This window comes from Fringilla coelebs, assembly GCF_963513975.1.
Source record: "Fringilla coelebs genome assembly, chromosome: 5".
NCBI lineage: Eukaryota > Metazoa > Chordata > Aves > Passeriformes > Fringillidae > Fringilla > Fringilla coelebs.
Genome location: NC_140033.1, coordinates 12,746,485 through 12,759,791, shown reverse-complemented (window position 1 = coordinate 12,759,791; position 13,307 = coordinate 12,746,485). Strand labels below are relative to the sequence as shown.

The 13,307-nt window shown below is 38.7% G+C and overlaps 1 protein-coding gene across 1 annotated transcript in view; it reads left to right on the top strand.

The window, feature by feature from the left end:
- RELN (reelin) overlaps window positions 1-13,307 on the top strand; it is a gene marked incomplete at its 5' end in the record, with an annotated part of 284,100 nt that overhangs the window by 177,702 nt on the left and 93,091 nt on the right. The window contains 6 exons of the mRNA XM_084206102.1: window positions 102-230; window positions 1,316-1,425; window positions 4,245-4,311; window positions 5,633-5,866; window positions 6,480-6,641; window positions 10,870-11,106. Coding sequence (XP_084062228.1) covers window positions 102-230; window positions 1,316-1,425; window positions 4,245-4,311; window positions 5,633-5,866; window positions 6,480-6,641; window positions 10,870-11,106 — 939 coding nt within the window. The remainder of the gene's footprint in view (window positions 1-101; window positions 231-1,315; window positions 1,426-4,244; window positions 4,312-5,632; window positions 5,867-6,479; window positions 6,642-10,869; window positions 11,107-13,307) is intronic.

Genomic DNA, 13,307 nt, shown 5'->3' with positions numbered 1-13,307 from the left:
GTAGATTTGGTGATTTCTCAAAGTTGGTACTTCTGCATTGAGATCAATGCCAGGTACCCTCATGGTGTCCTTCTCCTTTCTCTCCTTCCATGTGTCACCAGTGTCAGCTTGGAGTTCTCAACCAACCACGGTCGCTCGTGGTCGCTGCTGCACACGGAGTGTTTGCCTGAGATCTGTGCAGGGCCCCACCTGCCCCACAGCACCATCTACGCCTCCGAAAACTACAGCGGGTGAGAGCTCTCTGCAAACTGCAAAACCCACAGCACACAGAACGGCAGGGGCCGGCAGAAAGCAGCAGAGCACACAGCTCTGGGGCATCATTCCTTGTGACTACCTGGGGACAGCAAGGAAGGAGTGTTCTGAGCTCCCTGGCTATCCAGTCATGGAACCTGAAGTGTATGGGGCTGCTTCTGGGGTGTAATAATCAGGTTTTGATGGTAAAGAGAAATTACTAAAAAACCCTCTTGTGGACAGCATGTTGATAAGGAAAAAAAAAAACTTATACCTTATCAAAGCCACAGAAGTTTTCTTCTTGGTCAGAAAAAACACTTCTCAAAGCTGTATTTACATCCTCAGACATATTTACTCATGTGGAATCTCAATACTGGGTTACAGTGAAGCACATCCTCTGTGCTTCTGCTGATGGAGATGGTTATTAGTGTCACTTTCCTGTATCAACCCTTCTCAGTATTGAGTCTCTGCTGTTCTCACTGGAAAATGAACTATGACATTTTCCTGCGTAGCACAAAATCCCTTGGTATCCCAACTTCCACAACACTCACAAAAAGAAAGTGCAGTTGAAGCATTGCTATGCTCTGATGGCACTCAGCCCCTAGTCCCATACAATTTTCATAGGAACCATTACTGCTGGTGTGTGCAGGAAGTGTAGCCTCTGTGGATGATAGGGAATGATGGCCCAGACTGCAGCATGCCAAATCCTCTGCACCATTCCTCACACTCTGAGGGTTTTCACCAGAGTTCAGCCCTGCTGAAGGTTCAGTTTTAGGAGATATTCATGGGGATGGAGAAGCTGCTGCAGCAAAGGAGCTTATGGTCTTTGCCAACTCTGTGTATTCCTACAGGGGAAATAATGGCTGGGTTTTATAAGACAAGAACTAGTATTCATGTACTGTATGACATATGACTTCTTAGTTTTAATTTGTATTTTCTAAAGCTGATGTAAATTTATGCTTCATTTGAGCAGATTTTAAAATTAAGCTTCTCACAAAGCTTCCAGAATACATAAACATATCTGCAAAATATACTGTTGCATAATAGCTGTCAGTGTAAAATGTCTGTGTTATGTGTATTTCAGGTGGAACAGAATAACAATTCCCCTTCCCAACGCTGCACTCACCAGTGACACCAGGATTCGATGGAGGCAAACAGGACCAATCCTTGGGAATATGTGGGCAATTGATAATAGTTAGTATTCTTACCCATGACCATGACACAGCAGAAAAGTAACTTTTATGTGCTGCTCTAAGTAAACATATTTTCCACCATCACAAGTCGATGAATTTACAGTTTGTTAAATTCTTGTTCTGCTTAGTTGCATTTGGTAGCAGGTGCATTTTGAAGCTAAAGAGAGTCTAACATTAGAAAAAACAACAGTCTAATAGATTTTTTTTCTGTTTAATTGAATGCTTTCCAGGAAAAAAATATTACTGGCAGGGCTAAATATACTATTTCTTATGTCTGCCTAGTCCTAATTACATAAATAGGTTTCACACTGGCTGTTAAGGACATGTACTGCAGCAGCCTAAGCAACAGGAGCAGCATCTGGGGCTTATTTTGCTTCTGGATATAGAAGACCATCTTCAAGCAATGCTGCTAGTGAAAAAAACCTTACATTGTTTACCATATCTTCAGGGGAAAGTGCCATCTGTTTCAGAGAACTGTTCTTCCCTTCAAAAATTATTTTTCACATACCTTTTCTTTAAATGGTTGTGAAGAACTGGGAAGTTTATGTTGATAAATATTTAAATTACTTATTACAGAGGAAAACCAGGGCCAGAATTATCAAGGAATACTTTAAAGGGCAGTAAAAAATATTTAGGAACACAGGATTAAATGTATGAAATGGAGAAATAGGTATGATTGAAAGGGTTAACTAAGAGTAACTGCAATTTTTTTTAGCTTGCTTTTTAGCCTTAAGTGATTTGGAAGTAAGTAAGCTACATTCAGAATTTGTTTGATTAGATGCATGAAATTCATAATTTAGATATTTACACTGATGTACAATAGCCTGTGATATTTTTGTAGTGATTCCCAGTAAGGCTTGATATGGAATGGTAAATATTTACATTTTGCAGAATTCTTAAAATGTCATGATTCTTAGTATTGACAAGAAAATCTTGAAGCTGTTAAGGTAATATCATTAAGGAACTATTGTCACTAAAAGTAATGAAAATTGTTCTCTTAAACATAACTGGAAGTAGCATCATCTTGACATTCTGGATGTCGTCGTAATGCTTCTCTTTAGGGATGGTATATACATCAAAAAGAAAGTAAAATTAAGGAGAAAGATAGTTATTTAAAGATGAGAAGATTTCTGTGAGTATCTGCAAAGATGAGTTGCTATCTAAAAAAATACCGGCTCTAAGTGTTGGAGACACTCATGAGAGGTTCACAGAAACCACAGCAAGACGAAATCAATCCAAGGATACAAATTCCTTACAGCAGAACAAAACAAGATTTTGAACATCATATGATAATTCATTTATCTGAACAACCTTTGCTTGTAGAACAAAATATAGCTCCATGAAAGGATGTTGCATGCTCCTGTGTGAAGAATCTCAAGAAAAGCATTACCAACCATCTGCTAGAAAGTGCCTGCTCTGAATTTGAGGTGCAAAACCATGACACAGGAATCGAGTCTTAAAGACATATTTCTGAGGTTTTGAATGCCTCCTTTGTCAAATACTAGTGATACTGAAGGTTTGCACTGTATTGTAGGGAAAAACTCATAAATATTGGCAAGCCACTCAAATTCTTGGAGAGGAAGATTTTCAAAGATTCAGCGCTCTGACTTTTAGCTTCACGACTGTTTCCTATGTGAATTAAGTTTTAAATGAAATCTGGAAGCTGGCCCTCTTCCAGAAACTCTGGAAAAATGCCAATTTCCGTAAAGTTTGTTCATTTTGAATGACATCATTACATCTTTAACCCTTCTACTTTTACCACCCCCTCAAAAAGACCTCAAAAGACTCAAAAATCAAACAGACAGAACAGAATTTTTGCACCCTGAGAAGTGAGAAAACCTAGAAATCACATGAAATCCAATGAGGACTTAGTTATAGGGAGTAGCTAAGAGGGATTTAGAGTGTGTCTGCTAGGGAGAGCTGACACCCTGCTGTAATGGGCAACATTATGAAACTAGGAAAAGGAAGAAGTTCTGCTTCTTATAGATCATTTCAATTTAGTGGCTATTTTTTACAAATGTCATAATGGAAGTGGGTAACTCCAAGTAATTCTTCAACAGAAAAGATGCCAATATTCATGGTTTAGGCCGTTTAGCATTTTATATTAAAATAATATTGCCCACAAGTTATAACTTTTCTTTCTTATAGTGCAAGAGATTATACTGACATTTTCTCATCTTTCCATCCTTTATATTTTTCAAAAATATCAACACTGTCAATGAGAAATCATTGGAGGAAGATGAAGCAAAAGAGTAAAACAAGTCTGATATATTTTTGAGCATTTAGGATGTGAAATTTTGTTCCATTTAAAAGATTCAGTGAAAGAGTATGAAAATTAGTAGTTATATAAGACAGATCAGGGCAGGTTCTTATTCCCTTAAATCCAGACAAGTAAAGTATGTAGATTTCAATGAGAGAAGCAGTGACATATTTTTTAAATCTACAAGACTGCTACTGGAATGTACCAACACATAGACTGGATTATAACTCCAAACTAAGATGAAGGGAATGTCAATGAAAAATTATGAAAAAGGTCAATGCCTACTAAATGACCAGATTTCATTCCCAGACAGTAATTAAGACAGTACTAGTGGCCACAGTAGTGTGTCTTTAGCCAGAGATGGACATGGCACATTAAATAATAAATGACTATCCTTGACACAGCCAAATGCTTTATATCCTTTCACAGACCTTTTTCCGGTAGTGGGATTTAAATAAATACAATAATTGTATTATCAGGTCCGTACACTTTCTTGTATTCACCGTATTCTCTTTACCACATAGCATAACGCTCCATTTAATTGATTTCTCTCTCTGCAGTTTATATTGGTCCATCTTGCCTCAAATTCTGCTCAGGGCGAGGACAGTGTACTAGAAATGGCTGCAAGTAAGTGTTATATTCAGCACTCATGTTCAATTTCTGTCACAGAGTTCACTTGGTAGTGTGAAAGTTGAAGTGATTTTCATTTCAGTCCTTGCTCTTTTAGATGACTAAATATAAAATGAGCATAACCCTCAGAATTCATAAACTTCACTGTAAAGCTAAAGATCTAAACAGCAGCATGTCTAATTTTTTTTTTATTCTTTTCTTCAGGTATAGTGTCTAACTTCCAGTTCATCTTAAAATGTGCTACAGAGCACACTGAAATGTCATATATACTGGTTATAGGGGTGATTTGTGACTTTATCACTTTTGTATTAAATGTTGGGAAAGAATTACAATTTTAATAGTTATAACATCCCATAACGTAACATACCCCAAGGACAGAAGATCACCACTCCACTTTTTTCTGAAAGTCTGGCTTGTTAAAAGGGTTCCACTCTAAAAAATAAAATGGTACTTACTCAAAACCAGTAAGCACATTCCTAATATTGGTGTAACTACATTTAGGTATAAACAAGAGTATGACCCACAGGGCATTCTCTTTTTTAACTTGTGGTATTTTCAGGGTCCCCTGTTGTGGGGAGGAAAGATGAATCTGACTCCATATTCTTAGAAGGCTAATTTATTATTTTATGATATTATATTATATTAAAGAATGCTATACTAAAGCTATACTAAAAAATAATGAAAGAATACTTACTGAAGGCCTAACAAGATACTGATGAACACTGCTAACTCTCCAGAGTCCCAACACAGCCTGACTGATTGGTCATTGAGACAAAACAATTCACATGTTGGATAAACAATCTCCAACCACATTTGAAAGCAGCAAAACACAGGAGAAGCAAATGAGATAATATTGTTTTCCTTTTTCTCTGAGGTTTCTCAGCTCAGGAGAGAAATCCTGGGCAAAGAGGATTTTTCAGAAAAAATGACAGGGACAGTAACTTAATTTCTTGTAACCACATCTAGTATGCTACAGATAAAAGTAAATTTGTCATTTTACATATGAACAACTGTAATTATGTCAGCAGGGGGTTTGTTCCAAAAATTAATAAAACTATTTCTGTACTGTGTTATGTGTAGACTCATGGGATGTTCATAAATACATATTTTTTTAATTTGAAAAGTAAATACTAGCTAACAGAAATAATTTGCTGTGCACTTTACCTCGGTAAAGTTCAAAGAGGTTCATGGGCCTCAGACTTGAGAGGGACCTTGTGGGTACCCCCAGTCCATGAGCAGCTGCAGCCACCCTGTGTGATGACAAGCAGCCACACCAAAGATGGGTCACCAGTGGCGCTCTCCCCCTTCCTCCCTGCAGGTGCGACCCCGGCTTCTCGGGGCCGGCGTGCGAGACGGCGTCGCAGACCTTCCCCATGTTCATCTCCGAGAGCTTCGCCAGCTCCCGCCTCTCCTCCTACCACAGCTTCTACTCCATCCGCGGGGCCGAGGTCAGCTTTGGCTGCGGCGTGCTGGCCAGCGGCAAGGCCCTGGTCTTCAACAAGGACGGCAGGCGCCAGCTCATCACCTCCTTCCTGGACAGCTCCCAGTCCAGGTGAGAGGGAACGAGGAGTCCCCCAGAGAAATGGGGGAGCTCCTCCCCCTACAGATACAGCCTCGTCTGTTACTAAACCAGTTGTTTTAAAAAACTCCCAGTTCCGTGCTTTAATGGTGATTTCGTAGCCTTGACTTTTTTTTCCTCCTGCTTTGTAAACAACAAAGCCCAAAACAGACTGGAGGGAAGTTATTGTACAGGCTTGGATGGAAAATATGAAATGTTAATATCAAACCTGAGTGTCAAAGCCAAGTGCTAATTAATTATTTATAAGGTTGTGTTTATTTGACAGCTTGTGGCAGCTGATTAGATCCATTCACTATCTCTCCCTCCCCTTCAGTGCCTAATAAATAATTAAAGGCAGTAATGATTGGCATTTTTTTAACTATACGTGCCACAATGCATTACTTGACAATAAAAACAAATCACAAGTACAAAACCCCATAACAGATATTTATCAAAATTTGCCAAGATTGAGAAGATCTGAAAACAACCTGGTTAGGGGAAAAACAAAACCAAACAAAAAAAAAAAAAACAAACAAACAAAAAAAAACAACAACAAAAAAAAAACAAACCAAAAAAATATGGAAATATTTGTGTGATTCTGGTGCAGGTTCCTGCAGTTCACACTGCGCCTGGGCAGCAAGTCGGTGCTGAGCACCTGCAAAGCGCCCGACCAGCCCGGGGAAGGAGTGCTGCTGCACTACTCCTACGACAATGGCATCACCTGGAAACTGCTGGAGCACTACTCTTATCTCAACTACCACGAGCCAAGGTAGGTGCTCACGTATCACAAAGAGTTACTTGCATGCAGTTATGCTGGCTGTGGTGGTCACTGCAATGTAGAGACTGAGTGCAAGAGGGAATGAGGAGTTTTTATCGCACACCCTAAGTTACCATCTTCCTTGAGCATTTTGCAGCTGTTCAGGGCACTTCTCATTTTGTCATTCTGTAAAAATGAACACATCTGTTTAATGGCTTTCAGGTCTCAGGTGATACCACAGAACAAGCTGAGGCACTGCAGGAGGAGGGATAGCAGCGTACTTGTGGGAAATAGGGTCATGACTCTTCCCATGGAAGCAGCCACTTGTAAAGAAAAATTAACATAAATTATTTGTAGCTTTGAAGCCATAGATACCCTCACTACACCATCCTCTGGGATTAGGAGTTTGCAGGCAGCACAGGACAGCTGAGACAGAATCTGATTGTGAGGATCTCTGCAGGATTGCGAGGATCACTGAAGTCAGCAGGAAGACTCACCTGTACCCACTCTCAAGGCAATTGCACGACTTCATGGCTGTGCCTCTGCCCTGGGCTGGGCTTGGTGCCCTGGGAGAACCTGCTGGTGACTGTGCCTGGGACCTGCACAAATAAAAAAGAAGTTGAACAAAGAGCTCACTTCATCTAGCAACGCCTATGTCTGGTGTCAGATTAGAGAGGAATATATCTCTTGCATTTAGAGAAGATGTTCCTTACATTTGTGACACCATCCACCAAACTTAGTACAGCAATACAAAATCAGGAGTCTCCATGAAGTGCCAAAATCCTGGAACAGTCTGGTCTGGATCTATGCAAACCCTCTCAAACCTGGCAGCAGCCCCCTTCATGGGGTGCTGCAGCAGAGCCAATAAATGTCAATTAAAGGAGGTGCTCTGCAAAGGGGCCCAGAAGAGGCAGAACTGGCAGTGGCATCACTGGACTCATTCCAGCAGGTCCATTTCCTGCCCACAGGTAGCTTTGACCTGGGAATCGCCCTGTGTCTTCTTCTCTGGTGACTTCAAGGAAAACATCTTAGTCAGCCCCAGAGGTGGGACTGCAAATAGCCTGCAAGTCCCTTTAGCTACACATAACTTTCATTATTTATATTTATTGAGCTCAGATAAGTGTTTTTTTAAAAACAAAACAAAACAAAAAAGCAGATTTCCACATCTTGTTAATAACTCAGTACAAAATTGCAATATTCAAAGTGTGATTAAGAATGGTCTAATTGAAAAAAAATCCCTCGTAACATTAAAATTATTTCCTGGGAGCTATAAGAAACACTGAAAAATGTGAGAGGAGGACTGTATTTGGTAGAAAGACATTGTAAATTTTAATTTTTGAAGTTCCAAATGTTTCCAAAGGAAAGATGCTACAGACTGGAAGACTTAAAAATCTTCTTCAAAGTTTAGTTTGCCTACCTTTGTTATAGTCACATATTTATTTTATATGACCTTGTTTCTTATTCTTAGATTCAAGACTACATCTGTAGGAATTATATTTCCCTAAAGGTTTTTAATATATAGCACTATTAAATTCTTGTAACAAAAAGGAAAATACATATTCTGGTGACTGATTTTAATCAAGTTTATGATATAAATGTAATAAAGTACACAGTTGCCAGAGACTTATTTTTCTTTTTGAGGTTAGGTATGAAACACAATTTCTGTTGTTCTGACAAGGTACAGAGCAAAGTACATTATACACAAATTAGAGAGATTTTGCCATGGGAGGTGGATGGATGGATGGATGGATGGATGGATGGATGGATGGATGGATGGATGGATGGATGGATGGATGGATTATTCAGTCCACTCTGGGTAGATAGAAAAATGACATACATACAAACCTGAAGTTAATGCTGGCAATAATTATGAACAAAGCTTCACCTTTTCATATTATGTTGTCTGAAAATATCAGCATTTTTAGTAACATAGATGGACTGCTGCAAAGTTTGGCAATCAGTCTGTATCCACGAATTTAATTAATCTTCAGTCATACAAAAAATAATTACACATTTAATGTTCTGCTGAAAAGGTGCATTTAATCTGCTAACATTTGACAGCTGCATTTTTCTTCTGGGCTGAACAGCGGTGGCTTTTCAATATTAGGTATGCGCATAGCTTGAAAGAATGAGATCAGAGCAAAGGTCTCCCAGCTGGTTTTTAACAAATTTAATGGTGGCTGGTAATGTAAGTAGGAGCACTTTTCTTCTCTGCAGCAGAAAAATCATTAGCAGGAATCCCCCTCCCTCTCCATCTATCTCCAACAAATCAAAGCCAGACAGGAGAAGTTGTTACAACTGGAGGTGTAGCCAGGTTCTGCATACTAACATATGTGCCATACGTGCTGGTTTACACCTACATTTTTAAATTGTGTTAGCTTAATCCCCTGGGATGGGGAATTTATTTTAACATGTGTTAAATATTTTAACATCTGATACGTGTATCAGTGGTGCATGTCATGATTTAGGATTTTCTGTATATTACTGTCTGTGAGAATTAGTGTCCACGTGGGCAAGCTTATGAGAGTTAAGAGTGAAAGGGAAGATACAGGCATCAGAGGCAGCCACCAGCAGAGAAATATAACCTGGATTATGGCAGAGCATTAGCCCACACAAGGGCCAGGTGCTTCACAGAGCCCACTCCTTACCAGGGTACCAGCTTTCCTCAGGTTCACACCCCTGAATCATGGCAGAAAAACATTCGGTTCCTTTTAGCATCAGTAGCAATTTCTTGTCATTTGTGCCTTTAAGAAATTAACCCAAAAGGTTATAAAGTTGCTTCTTATGAGGGAATCCTTAGTAGAAAAGAAGCCAGGGTCTGAAGTCGTTCAAACATGTTTATTTGAGTGTAAAGGAAAGGTATCCACCATACATAAAGTGCATGCTGTGCTGGTCCCATGCCACAGGGACACGGCCATGTCACCTCTGGCTGTCCCTCTGCACTTCTCTCTCCGGTCTATGGATGGCAGAAAGCAGCTCCTAGAAAAGCCAGGCAGGACTTTCTGAGTGCTTCCCACCTGTTTAGCCAAGCTGTTTTATTTTTTCCTGGTTAATGGATTAATGTATTCTTCTTTAAAATGAATGTGACACTAAACAACAGTATTATAAATCTACTCTCTACAAGGATGTTGTAGCAAGTCATTTTTAAGAGTGTGGATTTTGCACTAAGATTGCCACAGGCACAAGACTCTCTCATATGCAGAGAACAAAACATTATAACAGGCAGCTTAGAAAGCCTTGAGTATGAAAAGAATTTGGTGCTGAAGTATAAAAAGATGCTTTCAATTTACCTGATATTTCATTTTATCCATATTTCCTCTAACAGACAAAGAAAAATAACAGCTACATGATGAGCTGGCTGAAAACCCTTTAGCCAGCAAGTAATTGTACCCCAATGGAGACAAATGTCCCTCTTGCCAGTCTGTCTCACAGCTGATGTGGCTGTGTGGGGTACCATGGTCTTAGTGATTTATGGGGCTTTCAAGAAGGTGTCATTGCTGTGGCAATTAATGTATACTCCCTCCTGCAGTGTATGAAAATTGCTCCTGGAAATCAGATAATACTCTTAATTTTCTTTGCAGTTTTTCAATTCTAGGCATGTTGACATAGCTGCCATGACAAATCAGGTGACCTTGCATACCAGAAGCACCTGGACTCACCTCCAGTTGCATCTCTATGCAGCTACAAAAAAGGAGTGTCTGCCAAAAAGGACTACACATAATCACACTGTCTGACAAGATGAACCTTTTCCACTTGGTTGTGGCAATTTACAGGGGGGGATTCTTCTAGGACAAGACCACCATTAGAATTATATCAATGTTATGTGAGGAATGTAGATGTTTACAAGATGCATATCTTCAGGATAAAACCCACTGAGTCTGACAAAAGGGAACTGGAATTCTTAAATCCTTGTCAGCTCATCATTCCTTCGCTAATTTGCACCTTTAAATTTACTGAGAGGTCCACAATGGAAGCAAAAATTACAAATTTGGTAGAAACTCTTTCTGGTGGATTTCACACATTCCTGGTTTTCAGTAAATGAACTGATTACCAAGAGAACTAACAATTCCCCTGTCCCTGTCACTGGTAGCAGCTATACCAGCAGATGCTATGGTATATGTGGGTTAAATTTACTTCATGATTTTTAGGGTCAGTAAGGAAAATTTACCAAAAAATTCATCCCCATGGAATTATTACAAACAGGAAAAACTGGCAATAACGACTTTGTTTTGTTTTCCAGAATAATTTCAGTGGAGCTGCCTGAAGATGCAAGGCAGGTTGGCATTCAGTTCAGGTGGTGGCAGCCATACCACTCTTCTCAAGGTGAAGATGTGTGGGCAATCGATGAAATCATCATGACCTCTGTGCTATTCAACAGCATCAGTCTGGACTTCACCAACCTGGTTGAAGTCACACAGTCTCTGGGGTTCTACCTGGGAAATGTTCAGCCCTACTGTGGGCATGACTGGACTCTCTGGTGAGAAACATGTGTTCTTTCCTGTTCTACTTTTGTTTTCCTTGTCTATTCATCCTGCTGAGGATCAAGTGACTGATGCAGATGCATTTTTCTGGCAGATATTCAGAGTAATAATGTGTCTTATCCTCAAATTGTGGACAAAAATACAGTCACTACTCTCATTGCAATTAGCAGTAAGTTTTCCACCTCATTGCACAGATTTATGTTTGATGGGAACACTGAATGTAGCATTCTTTTTCCATGTAATATTTAAAGGGTACCCTAATAGAAAAAAATTCAGAAATGTTTCATAATCTTCACTTAAAATCCAGGCAGGTTAATATGGATATGCAGGTAATGAAATTATATGTTAAGTACAGACTCTGAATATTTTGTAAGTGATGTTCAGCTCTGTGTACAAAGCCATTATATTGTAATCCAGAAAGCAAAAGGCAGCAGAATATAGGCATTATCCATTTGTAGTTGCTTTGTCTGGTATTATATACACTTAGTCATCTGCACTGTGATCAGCATTATGGCATATTGCAATTAGGTCTCAAATATGCTGTGTATTTAGAAACAAAAGCAAGGAAACATTACACCCCTCAAAGGTAATAAAGGCAAGAGAAGCAAAAGAAGGGAAAAACAAAACAAAAAAAAAATCATTAGGATTGAATAAAAATATGCTTTTTTAACTAAACCATTAATATGCTTCACAAAAAATCTGGAGCATTTGAATGTAACATTTGGAATTAATACAAGAGAAGCTCAATTTAATCTGTGTGTTTTGATTAAAACCAAATAACAGTTTCATACTAGTCTCATCAACCTATAAACCCAGTATAGTTTTAATTGGCATAGATATATTTCTTTGGAGAAAATACAATCACAGTAATTATAGAAAACCTGAAGAAAATAAAATAATTTTAGCATCCCCATGGACACTCAGAGAAACACTGTTGGAATTTTATTAACAAGTATCTCTGAGCAATCTGATTTGACTTTCTGATCATCTGTCAAACTAAAAGGAGTTGGCTTAGCAGTAGGAACAACACCAAATGTGTCCTAGCACTGATAATGAGGCAGTAGAAGCACCATTAACCACTTTAATAAGGACAAGGAAGGTGCTCGCTGCTCATTAAAATGAAACAACATGTTAGGGCTCAAACTGTTTGCATCCTCCTTATCAAAGAGTTGGAATGAAAGCCTTTTAATGACATTGTTTTCCCTCTGTACTTTTAAGACCAGTTTATTATGGGAAGGAGGGCAGATAAGATAGCAGAGGTTCCTCTCTTTTCCTCCCTAAATCAGAATCAAAATAACACTAAGCTAAATTCTCCATCCCATATGGAGATGGACTAGGGTTTGTAGTGCTCAGTCATAGTAGAAACATTGAAGTTTCCATGCATCAAATATAGAATCAAGACCTTTCTCACTATTTATGTCTAAGTATTTTTCATTATCACTGGAAAACATGAACTCTATCCTTCACTGACCTTGCTCCTCTCAAGGGAAATTTTTAAACTTACACAAAGTCTGTACAAATGGTTGCTAGTTAAATTAATTATTGTTAGGTTTTCCCAGCTGTGAGTCCATTTGGTTCTCATTTTCTAACTCATGAGTTTCTAACTCATGAGCAGATCTTGCAGTAGCACTGACACCATCCTCTTGAGAACAGTCTGACAACTGCTTTTTCATTAGTACAACTATGGGAAATACCCTATCAATCATTTTACAGGGTGGCATCCCCAGGCCCATTTTCACAGAATTGCTTTTAATTGTCTATTCTGCCTCCATTTCTGACTTAGAACCTGTAAACATGAAACATTTATCCTTAAAATTGGAAAAAACCGAGGAGGGAGATTTTTAAAAGTTTTATTAACAGGCAGGCTGTTTTTTTCCATACCTGGCTTCATTTAAAAAAAAAAAAGTTTGTTGATAAACATATTTTTTGATCAAAGGTGATTCTTGAGTATTTTCATGGTCTATGTCTGAACAGTCATTTTATTTGATAGTCATCATCATCATTTGGTTTCAGAATGGATCCTTAACTTTATTAACATCAAGTGTATTGGTTGTACTGAGAGGACTCTGAAACACTTTAAAATGAACTGCTTGATGATGTACATTAATTCATCACTTCTCCAAAATGCTCATATTCAGGCAAAATTTTGAACCAATTGTGTCTGGAGAATTATAGGCTATATACACAACTTGCTGAA